Raw genomic sequence first — 20,643 nt, 5'->3', positions numbered from 1 at the left:
CTCTGCTCCAGCGTCAGTGCCCGGCTGTGGCCTAGCTAACTGGTATAATAACGTTTCCCGGGCCAGCCTAAAACCCTGAGACCATTCTGACATGTTCTGACTCACTGCCCCACTCTCCCTTACAGCCTCTCCCCCTACCCCTCGGAAATCTGCTCCCCTCTGTTCAAGCAGTCTCTCTTTTTTTCCTTGCTCATCCTACTTTGTAACCCAGCATTCCAGGAAGATTGCCTTAGTTTGCTTCCCATTGCTGTGATAAAATATGGCCAAAAATGACTTGGGGAAGAAGGGTTCACTTTATTGGACAACTTTTAGGCTAAGCTCCATTGCTTAGCGAAGTCAAGGCAAGAACCCAAGGCAGGAGCCTGGAGGTGGGAACTGAAGCACAGGCGTACTGTACTTACTGCTTACTGACTTTCTCCTTGTAGCTAGCTTGGCTTGCTTTTCAATACAACTCAGGGCCACCTACCCAGGGTGCCACCACCCACAGTGGGCTAGGCCCTCCCATGTCAATCATTAAAGAAGAAAATACCTGACAGGCCATTTAATGGGGGCATTCTAGCAACTGTGGATACCATGTGTATATTCTCTAATAAAGTCTGTCTTTACTTTTCAGCCCACTTTTAAATTGCATTTCCCCTTATTGTTGCATTTTCAACGTTCTTGGTCCTCCATGGCTCCAAGTTCTGCATCCAGATTCAATCAACTGCACACTAAAGTATTCTGGAAACATCTGTACTGAATATGCAGACTTTGTCATTCCCTAGAAAACAAAGAACACAGAATTTACATTGGATTGGGTATTTTAAGTGTCCTATGCCATTTTTATATAAGGGTCTTGAGCACCATAGATTATGGCATCCTTAGAGAAGGGATCCTGGAATCAATTCCTAACAATACTGAGTAACACCCACTGAGGTATGTATTCTGGATAAGTCCTTACTAGTTAAGTGGGAGCATTCTTTGAAAACTAGTCACCCTTAAGTAGCTAGAAACACTGCCTAGCAAATGGACCAGCAAACTGGGTTGAAACATAACAGAAAAAACCCAAAAACTTCCAAGGCTTTAGGGGAAAGGAGCCATCTGGAAAGCTCCCAGAGTCGTCAGAACTCACTAGGTTCCCGAAGCTTTGGCCGAGGTAGGGTCCCATAGCTGCCTGAAGCACAGTTTGACCCGCAGGCAGCCAGCGGGCAAAGGACACTTCAGCCCAACCCACTTTTGGGGAGAGGGAAGGGTTTCAGGTAAGAGCCGGGCAACAGCTAAAGCAGAGAATTAGACTAGAGGCTGCGGGGAGGAAGTAGAATTGCGGGTCCCGCCCACGAAACCCGCCCCATCAGGCTGACCCGGAAGCGGTTGTGCGTAACACCGTGTGGTACCGCTCCTTTTCCGGTCGGCGTGGTTCTGGAGCGGAGCGTCTTCCGCAGCCAGGCCTTCACCATGAGCGTCCCGGCCTTCATCGATATCAGCGAGGAAGACCAGGTGCACGTTGCGGGACCCGCGGGGCGGTGGGTGCGGGAGATGCCCGGGACCGAGCCCATGAGGTGGGAGCGCGCTCTCCTAACCTGGGTCTCGGCGCGTGCGCGGCCGACGGTCCGGACGCGGGCCCGGTGGGCGTCGGGACTTATCCGGAGTCGCAGATGTCGACCCAGAACTTTCCGCGGACCCGGAACGGTGTCTGCGAAGTTCGCGTGTAGCCGGGAGAAGCAACTTTGAGCGTCTAAATGTGGATGTTAGTGGGCCACAGGCGAGAGTGGCCTGTATTTTACTTGTTGACTCGTGTTTTCTGTTCCCATAATCCCACCTGTCAGTCCCAAACCCGCTGTGAGGCAAAAGCATCTGGCCGGCCATCCTGGACACTTTGAAGTTCACTAATTGGGGTTTACACTAAGGTGTACAAGACAGATGACTTCTTGTTTTTCTTGTTACAGAAGTTTAATTGCTGGGATGACAGTCTTTTAATTTTCTATAACCAAAATTTTTGTCGTTTGCATTCTCACGCTGACAGAAACTTAGGGTTCCATATGTTAAACAAGAAGGAGAGGAAGCTATGCACACATAGGATACAAGAGTATTTGATAGCAATGGTAGCTAGAGTTCCCAGGAATTAACTAGTATTTATCTATCCAGGGTATGAATAGAGACTTTCTTGTCATTTGACCACATTGTCGAGTGTCTTGTGGTCAGCAAGAATGGTATAAAAACATTAAGCGTTTACTAATTCTTAGAAAAAGGTTTGTAAAGCAGGAAGTGAACAAATGCTTCCTTTAAATCTTGGTTAGATTATATATTTGTGTCATAAAGAAAAAAATGATTTCTTGTGTTTTGTTCTTTCTAATATGACACAAGTTTTCAAAATAACCTTTTTTATAATGCCATGCCACCTTCTATATGAAATTACTGTGCTATTGTTTGGAAAAATAATTCCATCAGATCTACGGGTTTGTTTGGTTTCTGAGGTAGCTAAATAAATTTGTGGGATTAAAAATGTTGGTTATTTCCCCCAAGGTTCTTTTGGCTTTATTCAGATAATTTGACATCCGTGCATTTTCTATCCCCTCCTCCTGCTTCCCCTTTTGACTTTTGGGAAATGTTTCACTATGGTTTGTTAAACCTTGGCTGGCCGGGAACCTATAGAGATCTCCCTGCCTCTGCCACAAGGTCTGTGGCCACAGTTGTGCACCACTTCAGCCTGCCTAGCACTTCAGCCTGCCTAGCACCTCACCCTGCCCATCATCTCACTGCCCAGCACCTCACCCTGCCCATCATCTCACTGCCCAACACCTCACTGTCCAGCACCTCACCCTGCCCAATACCTCACTGCCCAGCCCCTTGCCCTGCCCATCATCTCACTGCCCAGCACCTCACTGTCTAGCACCTCGCCGCCCAGCTCCTCATCGCCCAGCACCTCACCCTGCCACCTGTGCATTTTCTAAAGGAATACTTTATACTCTACTGTTTTAGGTTTTTATTGTATTTGCTGTAAAAGTCATCTACATTTATGTTTCACTGTATGAATGTCAAACCATCAAAGGAAAAAGTAACTAAAGATCATAATTAGGAAGTAAAGTAGGAAACATCCAAATGATTTAATTTAGTAATTATTTTGATAGTACCAAAAGTGCTTTCCGACTCAGAGAGCCACGTTACATTTTAAGATACTTGTTACACACTGCATCCAATTTGATACACAAACATTTTAATGCAGGCTGCACTGACAGGCATTATCTTTTTATATTGGTATCTCCCAAAATGCTTGTGTCAAATGGCTCTCAAGTTATTAGGAAATGATTAGCCTATTGTCTGGATGATGACTGATTTTTAGTAGTGCTATTTATATATACATTAGACAGCAATAAAAATTTCATTTATTGGGAAAAAAAACCCTTCGACTTTGCCAAGTCAGATTGACTTCTCTTTAGTCCCCATCCTTCCCATTGGAAACTACTTAGGTTAAATAAGGAAGAAGCATTTGCTACAGACTGGAAGTCCAGTGGATACAGGTGACTGGAAACCAAATGTGATCTTTGTGAACTGTGTGCCTGCATGGACTTTGTAGATAGGGGGGAGGAATCAACACAATTTGAGGGCAATTGAGTTAGCAGTTGGATGTTAACTTTGCAAGCAGGGAAGATGGGTTTGACATTATGTTTTGTCATGTCAGTTTTACAAGTGGATTTAGAGATTTAGCAACCCTGTTTGATTCATAGGCCGCTGAACTTCGCGCTTATCTGAAATCAAAAGGAGCTGAGATCTCAGAAGAGAACTCGGAAGGTGGACTTCATGTAGACTTAGCTCAGATTATTGAAGCCTGTGATGTGTGTCTGAAGGAAGATGATAAAGGTTTGTTTTAATTCTTCAAAGTATTTCTTACTAGTTCTCATAAGAGAACTCTACCTTAAAATTTTTCTTGTCAGTTATATACTTTGGTTTGAGACTTTTAAGATTTTTTAAGCAGTGTGGAGGGGAAAGAAATACAATAAAAAATGCATTATGAAAATATTTTTTAGTTAAATATTTTCAAGCAGTTTTTAATGTAATCTTTTCATATAATTTCAGGTTTTTTTTTTCTGTTAGACCTGTAAAGCAAGCCATTCTGCAGAAACCTTTTGACATACACACACACATGTTTCTACATATACTAGATGCTGATGGTTTTTAAATGAACTGAAGAGGGTGTTATTTCAAGTAATATTTACTTTTTAGAGTGCTCCCCATTTATTGAGATACAGCTAGAGTTTATGTACTCTGAACTCTGAAGTATTTGTTACAGTATGAGGATTAAATTTTGAGCGCAGTTAATATCTGTAATCTTGAAAAGGAGTTAACCAGCTAGGAATTAAACAGCCCTTCATTTCTAAATAATTCTCTACCTGAGGTACAAAATTTTCTTCAGTTGAGACATCCTGACTCAGCTAGTAATTTCATGATGATTGGATATTATGCCAATAAAAACCGTAAAAGAAAACATGTGGGCATGTAAATCACTCACCTGCTTTCTGAATGTGGCTCTTCAGTAAGTGGTGCTGGTGACATGTTAATTCATGGGTGCTGTATACTAAAGCTCTCCCTGAAATCAAGGTCTTCTCAAACTTTCACAATAGCCAAACTATGTATTTTAAGCATCTTTGTATTGAAACACTAGACGTACATGCCAAATTAGATGTGCTGAACATTGTGTCTGCTGATTGTGCTCTTGATGCCTGTGTAGATGTTGAAAGTGTGATGAACAGTGTGGTGTCCCTCCTGTTGATCCTGGAACCAGACAAGCAAGAAGCATTGATTGAAAGTCTGTGTGAAAAGTTGGTCAAGTTCCGGGAAGGCGAACGCCCATCTCTGAGACTACAATTGTAAGTTTAAGACTGCAAGACTGCAGAGTACCTGAGTTTGGTTCTCAGCACTCATGGCAGATGCTCAGCTCCCCATACCTCCAGCTTTTGGGGATCCAAGACTTCTGGTCTCTGCTGGCACCTGTGCACCTGCACACACACACACACACACTCTCTCTCACACACACACACACACACACACACACACACTTTAAAATAATAAAAACTTAATTTTATTTTTTAAAGATTTATTTATTTATTTATTTTATGTATATGAGTACACTCTGGTCTTCAAATACAACAGAAGAGGGCATCAGGTCTCACTACAGATGGTTGTGAGCCACCATGTGGTTGCTGGGAATTGAACTCAGGGCCTCTGGAAGAGCAGTCAGTGCTCTTAACCACTGAGCCATCTCTCCAGACTTTTTTTTTTTTTTTTTTAAAGAAATGGCATTCAAAGGACTGTTTGTATGGTATAAATTGTGATTGTTAGAAGGAATTCTGGAATTGGACTGTCAGCAGCTTTCTGTCTTGGGCAGTCACTCAACCTTTCTGTGTCCAGGTTCCCTCTTTTGTAAAACTAAGTTATTATTAGTGCTGCCTTGTATTTGTGGTAAGAGCAGATAACCTCAATTAGTTCTTTGGTTGTTTGTCAACCAGGCTCAGCAACCTTTTCCATGGGATGGACAAGAATACTCCTGTAAGGTACACAGTGTACTGCAGCCTCATCAAAGTGGCGGCATCATGTGGGGCCATCCAGTACATCCCAACGGAACTGGACCAAGTGAGTGTTCTAGTTAAGATAGCAGCAGCTGTGTGTCCTGGACTTGACTTTGTTTCTCCTTTGGGGAAGTGTGGGATATAGTTTTTGAGACAGGAGCTTTTATAGCCCAGATAGACTCAGACTTGCTGTGTGGTTGTGGGTGAACTTGAACCGATCCTCCTGCCCCTTCTCCTAGATGCTGAGTGCACTAAACTGAATACATGCTGCTCGGCTCTGTTAATAAATTCTCTCCTTTCATAAATCACGCAGGTGAGAAAGTGGATCTCTGACTGGAAGCTCACCACTGAAAAGAAACACACCCTCTTAAGACTTCTCTATGAGGCGCTCGTGGATTGTAAGAAAAGGTATTCAGAAATGCTGCAGTGACTGAATCCCAGTTGTTTATTAAGTAGATGGGCATGATTCTTGAAGACAAGTTAAGCTAGTAGTTTTACTTTGTTCTCCATAGCTATCAGAAATCTTTAGCTCCTAAGTTAAAGGCTTAACTAGTAGAGAGCTGGAGAGGTAGTGTAATTGGTAGAGTGCGGGGAAAGGGAAGCCCTGAGTACCATACCTGGAACCACTTAAAACCAGGTGTGGTAGGGTGTGCCTCTGATCCTGGTGCTGGGGAGGTTGCAGGGCTAGGAGTTCAAAGCCATCCTCTGAGGTATATACATTGTGAGTTTAAGACTAGCCTGGGGTACATAAGTCCCTGTCCTTTAAAAAAATTTTTTTAATTTCTTTTTCTCATCTTTAAACTTTTCAGAAAGCAAAACTTGATTTTGTTTTTTAAAAAAAAAAAACAGTTGTAAACTCCAAAGCTGTATATATGTTAAACAGGTTATTTAATATTTTGATAGTACCAGGATGATGCTGTCATTTTCATTAAGAGGTGGTGTGGGCTCTGAGAAAGAGAAGTTATTCTGAGCTGAGAACCACAGAATTAAATGAGTTCTTTATTCTTGGGTTCTGGCAAGGTCTTGCTGTAAAGGCTTCTCTCTGTTAACTCATCAAACCCACTGGCCAAAATACCTTCTATTCAGTATCCTAGCTTTAGGTGCCTGCAAACAGTGAGCCATGTCGTATGATTGTCTAAATGAAAGCTAACCCTAGCTACTTTATGTTGTGGGAAATATTAAAAAAGGAAGCACTATCCCACACTACGGCCTGCTACCCTGGCCCCATCTGTCTCGCTGCCTCCATGCTTGCCCCAGGATTGCTATGTTCCCATGGCTGGCCGCTGCCACACCAGCCCCATGCAGCCATTCCCCCCTTTTGGTTATGGTCACAATTCCCAGTAACCTGGCAAAATCAAAACTCTAGAGGCTTGTAATTTATCAATCAGATTTATATCAGTAAATTCTCACCCCACAAAACATCCACACAATAAACTCTGAGCCAGTTGATATTGATATAAATTTCCTATCTAGATAAGAGAAAGAGAAATTATCCTAGAACCCTTATAAGGTAGTCATAGCTACCTGTGGCTATTTAAAGCCACACGGTCATCCTTCTCTTCCTCCACCTTCCTTCCTTCTCCCCCCTCTGTCCTCTCTGTCTCCAAAATTCTCAGCCCACCTCTCTTTTTCATTGCCCAGTCACAGGCCTTACCTTATCGTGTACCTGCCCTCACCTGCATATAGACATCAACCCACAGTTTACCTAGCTTTTTCTTACGTGTTTAATGCTTCTAAAAACAAACACTACACTCTTCAGTTAATTTCCTTACACAAATTTCATAATAGCTTTTAGTGCTAGTATTGGCAAGATTAATTCAGTTGTTATGTGGTACATGGTAAATATTTTCATACTGTTTAAGAAAAATTACAAGAAGATATGTGATTTTGGTGTGAAAGGTTTTTGGGGTTTTTTTTTTATGTGTTTTATAATAAGCAAACAGTGCTTACTTTTGTAGTCTGTATTCAAGAGCAGTAGGTAGTTTACTCTGTGCTGGCCTGGTTGTGACAACGTTTTAACCAGTTGGCAGTAAAAGGTTGAGAGGAAGTAGTTTACTTTGAAGACTTCCAGAAGGAGTACATGCTGACAATAAAAGACACATGCATTTTAGTGTACAGGCTGAGGGTTCAGGCTTCTGGGCTTCAGATCTTGAGTTTTTTTGTATGGCCCTGAGCAGAATAGATTGCTTAGTGTAGCTGTAGTAATTCAAAATGGAAACAGTACCCTACTACTCCTTACCTCAGGTTCTTAAGGACATTATATATGGAGATTTAAAGGTCTCATTACTACAAAAAATCTTATTAATGTTGAGGAGGACTATCTTCCCCGTTGCCCTTTCAATTTTAAGCTTGCCTTTAGGAACTGATTTTTTTTTTCCAACGCAGTGGTTTTAGGTGATGGGTGTCGTGATTGCCTGTGAGTGTAAGGTGCTTGCTGGAGTTGATACTTCCTCTCTGGGGGATTTCTTACCATTGCATGATTGGCTCTCAGTGTGGAAAGGAAATGGTGAGCTCTAGAGCTATTCTCAGAGAGACGGAGTGGGTTAGTGCCATCTACCAGGACTACTGGGTATGTCCTGGTGTCTGCATACTACAAAATGCTTAACCACAGCTGAGCGCTTTTTCTCTTTTTAAAAAGTTGTATTATTAGTGTGGGGGCAGGGCGTGTGCAGGAGGGGCATTGGAGTGAGTGAATGACAGAGGACAGCTTGGTGTACTCATTTCTCTCTTCCACCTTTCCCTGGCTTCTGAAGGTCTTCAACAGATGCCACTTTGCAGGGCAAAGTACCTTTGCCTTTTGAGCCATCTCACAGGCCTCAGTTTTACTCTCCTTGAAACAGTTCTACAGTGGGTTTTGAGGCTCCCCCTGGTATCCTTCTCTTGGTCACAGCTCTCTGTCCTACTATTCTCTTGCGTTTGTTCTCTGTGGTTTGCTTGCTTGCTGTATTATGAGGTGCCAGGGACCTAGTATACCTTGGGTGGGCTTGTGCTTTACGTTGGTAGTTTATATTTCCTGCAGCACACTTGGCATTTGGACCTGCACCTGTGCCCTGACCAGCTAACATGACCAGTCCCCAGTCGCAGCAGCTCCATTTGCTCCCTCAAATGTCTCTAAGAGTGCTGCTGCCTAGAGCAGTTTTCTTATTCTTAAATGTTATCTACACATTGATGATTTAACATCTATTTAACATCTCCCATAGAGTGTATCAAAGGCTTCTTAAACTTGATAGTTCTAAGTTAACCATAGATTTTTTAACCCCCTGAACTCAAGAAATTACCATCTCCATTTTTCCAGTTGATTAAGGCCAAAATTTAGAATTCATCTTTGACCTCTCTGTCTAATATCCATCAACAAACCCTCTTGGCTTTGAATAAATCTAAAGTCAGCATGTCACTTCTATTGCTAAGTCTATAGTCTAAGCCACTGTCCTTTCTTTCTTTAAATTGCCTACTAACTAGTCCTTGTTTTGATCTTTGTCAAACTGTTTTTTCTTAACACAGCTGCCAGAAAGTTATACTTAATATGGATGATCAGACTGTTTCTCCTCTAGAGAGAACACTCCACGGGCTTCATTCAGAGAAACAGGACAAAACCAACTCTAGTCCCATGGCACTGAGTTTCCCCAGAATACTGCCTAGGTATCTACGTGGCTCCCCTTCCTCATGTTACTCAGTGGTCCTAGGTATTGGAAGGTCCTTCTTGGCCTTCTATGTAGCTAGTAGCCCTCCTCCCCATCTCTTGCTAGCAGGAATATAATATATTTAATGTTTAGTTTTATCTGCACTAGAACACATCACGAAGGGAGAGACTTGTTACTATAACAGTTGCCAGTAGGTAATTGTATATATGAACCAGATGAGTGGCTGTTGCCAACTTCATCATGGCCAAGCAGTGGCTACAAGAGGCAGAGATGTGAGCCTCTGTCCAGTACTAGCTTGTACTGGTGAGGATATGCCTGCTAAACGTTTCCGCAGTGTGACACTTTCTGGGTCTCTTTGTAAGCGTGTAAGCGCTCTTTCTTCTAGTGCCCTGCAAGGGTAGTTTATGCTCCTAATTTCTGAGCCATCGCTCCAGGCCCTTTTTCACATCTTTTGAATAAAAATTCATGTCTGTAACCCAAGCTGCTTTACAAGAGTCTTCAGATCTATATGTGTGAATGTTTTCTGTTTGAGCTTACGTGTATAGCCCATGGCACCATAAACTCAGTGTAATAAAAATGAATTGACATTTCTTTTCTTAGTTTCTGTTCCTTATCAGTAAATGTCATGATGATGATTTCATCCTCACTTGCCTCTCTCCATCTTCTGTGATCACCATACCTAGTTATAGCTGCCTTTCCAGTGCTGTGTCTACAAACATCACCATTGTTTGTCTTGTTACAGCACTCTTCAAAGTAGTCTTTTGTGTTCTCTGATGAGCATGATTTTTCTCTGAAATTTCAGCATGTTATATAGTTTTTTTCATTTGTTTTGCTCTTTTATGAAATCCTTAATGTGGCACATTTCCAGCATAAAGTCTCACCTACTGTGCTTAGTGAATAATGAAAAGCTACCTCATCAGTGTATAGTGACAGACTACAATAACTGCTTATATAGTCTCTCAGTGCGTCTCTTGCACACACATTGCACCTATGTCATATTCTTGTTTTCCACACCATAGACAAGGGGACTTTTATCCGGTCCTGATCACCATGCATTTTCTAGTCAACACAGGAGCTGGTACCTGCTTATATATGACTTATAAGGGGAATGGTGATTGTTTTTTTTTTTGGGGGGGGGGCCTCTATAGATGTGCCTTGGTGCACAGGCAGACGCCACAGGACAACTTAGGAGAGTCAGTTCTTTCCTGCTACCATGTGAACCCCAAGGATCAGACTCGGGTCATCAGGCTTGGCAGCAAGTGCCTTAAACCTGAACCTCCTCACATGCCTATGTTTTAACATTTTTAAGTGGTTGAGTGAGAGAAAGCCATATGAAGAGTAATGTTCCATGACATGAACATTATATAGAATCCACATTTCAGTATATGAAAACTTACTGGTATATATCTATGCCTGTTCATGTGCACATTCTCAAGCTGTCTTTGCCAAGAATTGATAGAATAGAGACCCATTAGCTTGCAAAATATTCAAAAACATTTACTGTCTTACCTAAGAAGTTGCTAAGATTTATTTATTTTATGCATATGAGTACACTGTCGCTATTTTCAGACACACCAGAAGAGGGCATCAGATCTCATTACAAATGGCTGTGAGCCACCATGTGGGTGCTGGAAATTGAACTCAGTTTCTCTGAAGAAACTCTGGAAGAGCAGTTGATGCTCTTAACCACTGAGCCATCTCTCCAGCCCCAGAATGGTCTACTTCTTAGACTTTTTTAAATGTGTGTGGGTATTTTGCCTGCATGTATGTCTGTGTAGCATGTGCATGCCTACATTTTAAAAAATGATGCTAGTTAGCTAAACCCTTATATGTCATATGTCATGCTGTACACTTTAAATGGAGTATTTGATATTTAATAAAAAGACTTGTAGTTGTACTAGATTGAAATACACTGTGGTTGCTAAGACTAGAAGATATAGTGTGCCTGGAATGGCGAATAGATAATTATCTCTGGTAGTACATGAGTTTCTTAATGCTTTCCTTTGGATTTCTGTATTATAGTATAGCACTGTGTATCAAGATGTTAAATGCCACATAACTGCATACGCACGCACGCACACATACATGTACATACGTACGTACATGCTTGCGTCCACGACAACCCAGGTTATCAGGCTTGGCAGCAAATGCCTTAGACCTAAACCACCTCACATGCCTATGTTTAACATTTTCCATCTGTATATAATATACATGCATCATTGAACTAAGGCAAACACAGTTCCCAGCAGTTAGGAAGGGAAACAATTTCTAGAAAAAGTGGGGAAGCCCAATTTTCCTCAGCTTAGCAACAGTTTCTGAACTAGCTGAAAATTCATCAAATTAAAGGAAGTAAGAAAGGGCAACAATATTGCTGGGCTTGGTTGCTTATTTTTTGGAGGTACTGCGAATAGAATCCAGAGCCTTTCACGGACTTCGCAAGCACTTTACCATTGAGCTACATCCCCAGCCAGGATAAGCGTGTATATAAGCCTCCAAATTGAATAAATGTGCTTAGTTATTCTACCCCTTTTATGATAGTAAAGATTGACTGTCCACATAATTTTAAGGATAACTTATATCAGAAAGCTATTCTAAGCAGTGATTTAAATGCTTGATGTTGGCTCAACAGCTCTGCTCTCCTAACAGCCTATCGTGAGCCATTATACCTTTGCCAGGCAAGTCATCTTGCCCTGCCTTCCGCCTTAGCTTGTTTTATAGCAAAGACTAGAGGGCCAAGGGAGATTTTCTATTTTAGGGTCTCATACCTGACATACCTTAGAGACTATAAAGTCACCCCCACTTTTGCCCTTACTTTTTTCCCTTGCCTTTTATTTTCTTCATAGTATTTAATTGTTATTTTTCCTCAGTTATTTGACAGGTTCTGTGAGGTTTTTTTCTTTTTTAAATAAATAGCCATCTTGGTCACTGTTTCATGTATGTATCGGTAAGTATTTTTAGTAGAGAGTGATTACCAAATTCAGACCATTGAAATGATTCTCTTTTAGTGATGCTGCTTCAAAGGTCATGGTGGAATTGCTTGGGAGTTACACAGAAGACAATGCTTCCCAGGCTCGAGTTGATGCCCACAGGTAATACTGAGCATTGCTCCAGTGAGCACTTAACCATCAACCTAGAGATGAGCTAGACTTCAGTGCAGCACCTGACGTAACCTCTGCAACAGCTAGCAGGCCAGAGCTGGTCAGTAGCCTGTTCAGGGTGAATACTGCATGTGAAACAGCACTTGGTGTTTATTGTACAGGCTTGTGTTGTTAGAGGCTAATAAGTATAACCAAAGAATTAGAACTCACTCTCGGGTCAGTTTTTCTTGATAGGGTATATAGAGGGAAGAAAGTTTGTTACTTGGCAAAATTTAGCCATTTGCTAGTGAGAAAAGGACTTTGTGCTGTGTCATTAACATAAAATGAGGCTAAAATTAGGTTTTTATGAAATTTCTGTAAAGGGATGTTATTGAATGTATACTTGGACACGGCAGAGGTTCCTGCTTTGGAGTTAGACTGCCAGTGTTTAAGCTTTTACCACAGAACTTAATTGGCATTTGCTAGTTGAGTTTCTTGTTTTTCTCATATGTCTTTCATGAGCTCTGAGATGGCCATGAGAACAGTGTTAGGTTGCTGTAAGGGTAGGCGGTCATGGGAACAGTGAGCTGTTTGTTGCTGTTGCCTTACAGTTGTCAGAGCACACCCTCAGTAAAATAGTATTGACCTATTTTAACCTGAATTTATATCCTGTTCATCCTATATTGAATTTAGATTACCAAATTAAGTAGATTTTGTGATCTATGAAATAATCAGCAACAAGCTAGGATTTCAGGGCTCGCTTACTTTCTGTTTTCTTACCAAGGTGTATTGTGCGGGCACTGAAGGATCCAAATGCCTTTCTTTTTGACCATCTTCTTACTCTGAAGCCAGTCAAATTTTTGGAAGGCGAGCTTATCCATGATGTAAGTAGTTTCTCTCTTGATGTGAATAGTCTTCTCTCCCGGGTCTTACATACTGAAGTAGCAGTCCTGCCTTGTTTTGTATTCATGCAGGAGGTTACTGGAGAGATCCTACCCTCTCTTTGGGAACAGAGCTTTCTCCATCCACTGAACACTGTTCCTTTATCTTCTGTCTTGGCCTGGCCATTTCAAACTTCGCTAATCACATTTCTTTTTATTACTTAATATCACTACCCCAAATTAAAATAAAAAAACCCAATAGCCAGTATTGGTCATTACCAAGTATTGGTCAAATAGCCCGCATTTGGGAGGCTGGGGCAAGGAGATCACAAGTTCAAGACCAATGTGATATAGCAAGACATTCTCCAGAAACAAACAAACCAACCCCATGTTCATAGCTTTGAAGTACGATTATTTTATATTGTTTTCCATTCGGGCTAAAGTAGCTTGGAGCTCAGTGTACTTCCTGATTGGTACATTTTTTTAAAATGAACTAGATGGTGTTTGGGCAGTATGCTGATAAAGGCTTCTACATTAAATATAGAGAATTATTGTTAGAAGTTATAAGATATCCCGAGTGTTCATTTAGCTTCTGTCTTGATACTATTTTGTCTCTTATCTCTGTAGTTATTGACCATTTTCGTGAGTGCTAAATTGGCATCATATGTCAAGTTCTATCAGAATAACAAAGACTTCATAGATTCACTTGGTAAGTGTTGGTTATTGATTGGGTTGGTTTTGTATTTGTTTTTCTTTTTTCTTTGAGGGAGAGACAGGAATGAGCATGGAGCCATCACACCTGGCATAGAAGTACTTATTTTAAAAGCTTTAAGATTTGATGATGAAAGGCTAATGGTTTCGAATGAGATACACGCACACACACACACATATTTTTACATTATTGCTTAGATACATGCTAATGTGTATAAACCATAGTTGCAGAATTATATCAGGTTTCACTCCCCTTTAATAAATAATATTCCATATATGGTTGAGTCTACTGCCAAAATGAATGTGTACTGGTATTTACACAGTAAAGAAAGTTCTCTGAACTACATTTTGAAGACAGCATAAGAAGTCTTGATTTTGTCTTTGATGTTCTTTTGGTTTCTTCGGTTTTGTAGTTTTATTAAAATGTTGTTATTGGTGTGGGTGTGTGCGCATCTCCTACTGTGTGGGTTCCAGGTATCGTGCTCAGGTTGTTGGGCTTAGTAGCAAGTGTCTTTCCAGGCTGAGTCATCTTGCTAGCCTTTGAACAGGTTTTAAATGTTCTTAAACCACTAGTTTTTTTAGTTTTGTTTGAATGCTTAAGTCAGCTGAAATAAAGGGACTTTATTTTTCTGGTAGGTAGCAATTAAAATACAGTAGAGGTTGTTCTGTGTTTCATACTAAAATGGAGTGACTAACCTTATTGGCTGTGTGAGATGTGGATACTAAAGAGGACTATTGGAATTTACTTGACTGAACAAACTTTGTAGTTTGGTCAACTTTATTCCTGTCACCTGTACATTTTGTACAGCCATTGGTTTGGGGGAAGGTTGACTTACTTGAACATACAATGTTTGAAATATACCAAGATTAGATGGATGCATGAAATGTCTGTAGAATACTTTGCCAGGTGCACTAGACCCAGAAAACCACATTCTGTCCCAGTTAATTTGCTTTGTGGCATGAAGCTGTGTGATGGAATGTTAATGTCAGCAACCTCTTTATTTACGCACCAAGGCAAAAGGAGTAGTAATTAACACTTTGACACTCCCCCATCAATGTGTAATTGACTGTTTCAAAGGAGCACTGGTTCATAAGCTATTGCATGCATTAAAACTGCGTTTTCTATATTGCAGCATTTTAAGACAAGGGTCAGTGACAATGCAGAAATTGCTCAATGATGCACATTTTTTTATTACTGCATTAAGGTTTTGACATATTAGTAATGAATAAATGTTTCCATAAAATTAGATTTTTTATAACTTTAAAATTGAAATACGATGGAGAGCCCTGAGCCTTCCTCTGGGAAGGGAGCCCAGTTCATGAACCAAAGCGCTGCTGCCTTCAGATTTGTCACTCAGGCTTCCCTGCATAATAGTTTGCTTTTACAGAGATCCTAAAGACTACATTTCCTTCCTTGTTTAAAAGTAATGGCTATAAATGTGGTTTTTAGGCTGAATAAATGATTTCATGTAGTTTGTTCCAGGAATAATTTTCATTCCTTTGATATATTTTCATTTATAGTAGGGGTTCTGCACAAGAGTATCAGTAAACTATTTTAAGAGTATTTTAGGGACTAGAGTGATGTCTCAGTAAGTAAGGTACTTGTGCAAGTGTGAGAACTAGGGTAGGATCGCAGCACCCATGGAAAAGCTGGGTGAGTCTGTTTCTGTTACCAGTGCTGGTCATGCAGAACAGCAGATCTCACGGTCAGCAGAGTAGGCAGTCTGAGTGGTCAGATCAGGTTCAGTGAGAGCCCTTTCTCAAGAAAGTGGAGAAGGGAGAGTGGAGGCCGCACATAGCTTTACCCACCTATTCCATGAGCAAGTGTACCTTAATCAGACCCTCAGAATTTGAAACCTCCACATTGTGTTTTCATAATCAGAGGACTGTTTATGCACATATAACTGAGAATGCTAAGGGATTATTGAGAATTTTTAAATATTATTTGATAGGAACAAATTCCTAACTGCTAATTTACTATGCCAATTAGAAAAGATATTCCTTAGTTTACCTTTTGTTTTTGAACATCTTCAACTAGAAATCTGCTTTTTTATAGATGCCTTAAAAGAAATGCTATTGAATAAGTATTACATTCCACAGGTGGCATCAGTTTGTCAAAACATTTTTTTTAATTAACACTGACAACTTGGGCCAATTATATCATCATCTGTGTCAACCAAATTGCCCTAACATGTCCTCATGTAATCTGGTGTTACCCAGTTGCTACCTTCTTGCTTCAGAAAGTTAATCACCATCCGATTTGCATTTGTTAATTAGGGTTAATGTGCACTAATTGATTTTTTTTTGATGCTTGCAGATTAACATTAAACTCAGCAATACTTACTTGTGTACCTCATTCATTTGAGTTATGATGGTCATGTTTTTGTTGAATCTGTGCCAAATCAGAAGTCTGTATCGCAATTACAGCTAATTAACAGATGATCATGTCCTATATTAACAGGCTTCCCTAGTCTTCCACTAATACACGAATGCTATGTCCTTTTATTAATGTGTGCTTAAATAACTTACAATACACTTGAGATAATGTTGCTTTTTAAAACTTGTTTTGTTAATATAGTGCTGTCAAAACGAGTACATAGCATTCAGCTGTGATTCATTGCTTACAGCTGGTTAAAGATCCAAACAGCCAACACCTTTAATCCCAGCACTTGGGAGGCAGAGGCAGGCAGATCTCTGTGAGTTTGAGGCCAGCCTGCTCTGTATGGTACATTCCAGGACAGCCAGAACTCTGTAGCGAGACCCTATCTCCAAAACCCCAAAGACCTTCAGATTATTTAGGTTATTTTGAGTTTTTACGCTGTTGTGTAATGGGCCTAAATTCTCTGGCTGTAATTTCCACTTTGTGACTATAAGTCAATACTTGATCTTTGGGTTTGATTTTTTTTTTTTTTAATTTAAGAAGAAGAAGAAGATAGTTTATTATATTTACTTCCAGGTCTAAAGGTTTTTGTGGTCTTAATAGCTTGTAATAGTGTATATCATTTGAGATTATGATACAAATATTAAATTATTTACATAATTTTATTCTTTGGCCTTATCAAATATATATCTGTTAAAAACATATTTGTAGCCCATGCTTAATGTTAGACCTAAATACCTGTATTCTATTGATCACTATAAAATATGATAGTTTAGAAAAAATTCTAAGTACTATAAGGTCAAATATAATTTGTCAGGTTTGCTGTATGTAAGTGCTCACACATAGTGACAACTGCTTAAGTGTGATTGTGGAAGCCTTGCATGGACACTCAACAGAGTTCACTGTTCTGTAATTTAGGCTTGTTACATGAGCAAAATATGGCGAAAATGAGACTCCTCACCTTTATGGGAATGGCAGTGGAAAACAAAGAGATTTCTTTTGATACAATGCAGCAAGAGCTACAGATTGGAGCTGATGATGTTGAAGCATTTGTTATTGATGGTAAGGCAATAGAACATGGCTTTCTAGAATATAATGTGGATCATTTTATCTTGAAGTGAGCCTTATGCTAATAAAACTGGGTTGTTTGGGAGTGGATGTGTATAGCGGATAATCGAATTTATTTGTAGTAGAATGAAATGGCTTTGGTTTTTTTGTCCGATGTTTCCCTAGGTGTGCTAATGCATGCTTGTAATCTGAACATTTTGGAGGCTGAGGTAGAAGAAGTACCACAAGTAAACCAGGGTACATAGCAAAACTGTCTCAAAACAAAAGAGCATAGATTATAACCCACATCTTCCAGTAGGACAGGAATATGCACATTACCTGTGATCATAAGGGTTAAACACTTTACTGCAAGTAGAGTGATATAACTGTTAATGAAGCCTTTTAATTTCGAAAGTTGGAAAGATTGTATAGTTAGTAAAATGTGTAGAACTTGGTTTCTATACTTGGCTTGGTTTCTAATAATCTTAAGTTTCCAGTAGTCATCTAAAAAAGTAATACATTATTTGAAAGTTAATCCTCCCCATAAGTTCCTATAGGACAGAATAGAATTCTTTGTTTTGACCTGGTCAAAACTGTGCCCAGGCTGGCCTTGAATTCAAAACAACTCCCCTCTTCCTAGCCTCCCAAATGTTGAGATTCTAGGTGTTAGTCACCACACCTGCATATTCAACTAGCATCTCCAGCAAGAACATTATAACACTGAATAGTTTGTTCCAGCAGTCATCAGACACTAAATTACATAACCTCCTTCCTGGTTGCATTTTCTTCATTAGATTCAAAGAGCTGGGCTTTTTGTTTGTTTGTTTGTTTGTTTGTTTTTTAAATAATGTTACCAGCACTGTACGAGTTTTATTTTGGTCAATTTGGTCATACCTCAGCTGGTTTTTCTTAGAAATTATATATATAACTAACACATAAAAACATCTCTTTCAGCTGTAAGAACTAAAATGGTCTACTGCAAAATCGATCAGACACAAAGAAAAGTAGTTGTCAGGTAAGGCCTGCAATATTTTATTTCTGTAGGACAATTTAGTTTGTTCTGATTATTTCACTTGAATGTTTAGAGAACCAAGGTAGTGTTCTAACCAGTTGACTATAGTTAAACCATGGCTGTTTATCATAATTTTATTAAGGCTCAGACTGAATGTGATTAGCTTATTTAATGAAAGAGTCCTATTTTCCAGCACATTTCATTTAATGGCTAAGTACTGGCTAGAATACTAATGACTTCGTGTCTGCTTTATAGACGTTGAGAAGAGATCTATGTGGTAAAAGAGTTCCTAAGAATAAGCAGCTCATGCTTAAATCCTCTTCACCTCTAAATTGTACTTATTTTAATTTGAAGAAGGTTCAACTGTGTAGTATTTTGGAAGAATACTCAGCACTTAGGTTGATTAATACTTTGTTCTTAATTTTTAGTCACAGCACACATCGGACATTTGGAAAACAGCAGTGGCAACAACTGTACGACACTCTTAATGCCTGGAAGCAGAACTTGAACAAAGTGAAAAATAGCCTTTTGAGTCTTTCAGATACCTGAATTTTTATGCAAATAATTTTGTTCTTGGGGGAAAAAGTTCTAAGTCATAGTAAAACATTATCAACTGAAATTTGACTAATCTGGCTATTTATTTTCTCATTTTTAAGGAATATCACCAACTCTGGAAAAAGTTAACATTTCAAAGGGCCACTTAGTCTTAACCATATTTGAAGTCTTTAAAGAAAGGAACTAGTGGGGGGGGGCAGGGGGAATGATACCTTCAGGGGGGGCTCCACCTCTTAAAAGGAGAAGAGAAAGGTAGAGTAGGAAGGATCTGTGTAAGAGGATACTGGGAGGAGGAGGGCTGATACTGGGATGTAAAGTGAATAAATGAATTTAATAATAATAACAAAAAAGGAACTAACTGCTTTGAAGGGAATAAACAAAGGGAAGACAAGTTGAAGGTGCCTAGGTACTGACAGCAAAGCTCTGCAAATACAAGATGGGGTCTTCCTTATAGTAGAAAAAGTTGAAGTGAAGACAGCTATAAACTTACATGAACAGTCCTTCACCCCACTGCATCAGCCTCACTAATGAGAGCATTTATCAGTACTTAATCAATTACTTTATCCAGCATTTCTTCTACTTTTCTTCTTTTGGGCTGGTTGTCATTTTCTAAGCTTAGTAACTTTCCAATTTCAGTTAGTTGGTTCATCACAAGGCTCTGCCAGTCTTTCCTACCAGGACAGAAGGTGAATGGATCCAGGGTGTCTGTAACCTTGCTCGTCTGGGAATGGCTTTGTTGCACAGTTGAAGTCAAAGGCTCTGCTTTCCCCTAGGAAGATCACGTTTATTTTACCACAAAAATTACCACGTAAAATCCAGAACCCCTGCAGTTAGTGTAGACTAAACTCATGGCTGACTCAGAATCACTGGGGCACTTTGTCAGTAACAGTCCCTAGTGTGAGTCCCAGACTTATGTTGTAGTTCTTGTGTCCCAGGGACTCCACAGATATTTTCTGAAAGGTCTTGCTTGAACTTATGATGAAATAAATTTCAAACTGTACAAATAACTGTCAGTTTGTCTTTCATATCTTGCTTTCCCAAAAATATCTGTTTTCTGTCAAAGTAGAAGATTAGAAATTCAAACATAAAAATTAAAAATGGCCTTTCTATCAGGCTTCCAAACTGTTTTGAAGAGCCAGAGAGAACACTGGAAACAATCTGAAGTGATTTTATGGGGGGAAAAAAAGGCCCTCTGATAAGATTTTCAAGTCTTTTTTTTTTTTCTCAAAGAGAAAATTAGGTAGCTTTAGGATAATGGTTACTGTGTTTTTGGTGTGAGAGGTTTATGAACATTTTATAAATACAAAATTTACATTAAAATCCTAATATTCTAACATAATAGTAAGCATCTTGTTATAAATCTAAAAGTCCTTTTTAAGATTTAGATCATAGCAGTTTATAGTGGAAACATTATTTTTTTCTGGTCTTAAAAATTAGACAGCACCATCATATTCCATGCCCCATGATTTAGACTAGAGTAAGCCACTTAAAAGGAAACAATCACTTATCACAAAAGCAGGGCCTATTTTTTGTTGATTCTTGTGAAAACCTTTGAGGTGCTCGACATTAAGGTGCTTATTACCAAAGATCTTTTGGTAAGCATGACATGTGTCTAGCATTATCTCATTCTAGTGGAGAGTAATGGAGTTTTAAAATGAGCTTAGGTGTTTTTAAACCAAAGTTCCCCCAAGAATTGCTATGTTTCCTAAAATTCTGTAGTCATTCCCTACCCACCTCTAAATTCAGGAAAGTCCTATTCAGCTGTTCTAGACCTTGGTTTTCCCTTCAGCTTCTTA

The 20,643-nt window shown here is 39.7% G+C and overlaps 2 protein-coding genes and 1 long non-coding RNA gene across 4 annotated transcripts in view; 1 reads left to right on the top strand and 2 right to left on the bottom strand.

Annotated features, from left to right (window-relative positions):
- Nucleotides 1-274: 274 nt before the first annotated feature.
- Nucleotides 275-1,302, bottom strand: LOC134486134 (uncharacterized). The gene is made up of 2 exons (XR_015684539.1): nucleotides 1,112-1,302; nucleotides 275-760 (listed from the first exon to the last, which is right to left on the bottom strand). It is a non-coding gene; the product is annotated as an uncharacterized LOC134486134 (long non-coding RNA).
- Nucleotides 1,303-1,370: 68 nt separating this feature from the next.
- On the top strand, nucleotides 1,371-18,911 carry Eif3m (eukaryotic translation initiation factor 3, subunit M). Of its 2 annotated transcripts, none has more exon segments than NM_001168523.1 (11): nucleotides 1,371-1,476; nucleotides 3,705-3,837; nucleotides 4,706-4,844; nucleotides 5,484-5,607; nucleotides 5,857-5,951; nucleotides 12,190-12,273; nucleotides 13,046-13,145; nucleotides 13,770-13,851; nucleotides 17,152-17,295; nucleotides 18,235-18,295; nucleotides 18,721-18,911. In NM_001168523.1, coding segments are annotated over 11 exon segments (1,125 nt in total). In that variant the 5' UTR covers nucleotides 1,371-1,434; the 3' UTR covers nucleotides 18,842-18,911.
- The window catches only part of Ccdc73 (coiled-coil domain containing 73), a 139,376-nt gene continuing 137,644 nt past the window's right edge, over nucleotides 18,912-20,643 (bottom strand). The window contains exon 18 of the mRNA XM_087655159.1: nucleotides 18,912-19,616. Within this exon, the coding sequence (XP_087511285.1) occupies nucleotides 19,395-19,616 (222 nt within the window). The 3' untranslated portion in view covers nucleotides 18,912-19,394. The remainder of the gene's footprint in view (nucleotides 19,617-20,643) is intronic.

Source organism: Rattus norvegicus, chromosome 3, assembly GCF_021556685.1.
Source record: "Rattus norvegicus strain SHRSP/BbbUtx chromosome 3, alternate assembly SHRSP_T2T, whole genome shotgun sequence".
Taxonomy (NCBI): Eukaryota; Metazoa; Chordata; class Mammalia; order Rodentia; family Muridae; genus Rattus; species Rattus norvegicus.
Note: the sequence above shows the minus strand (reverse complement) of the source record. Positions and strands in the feature narration are given on the sequence as shown.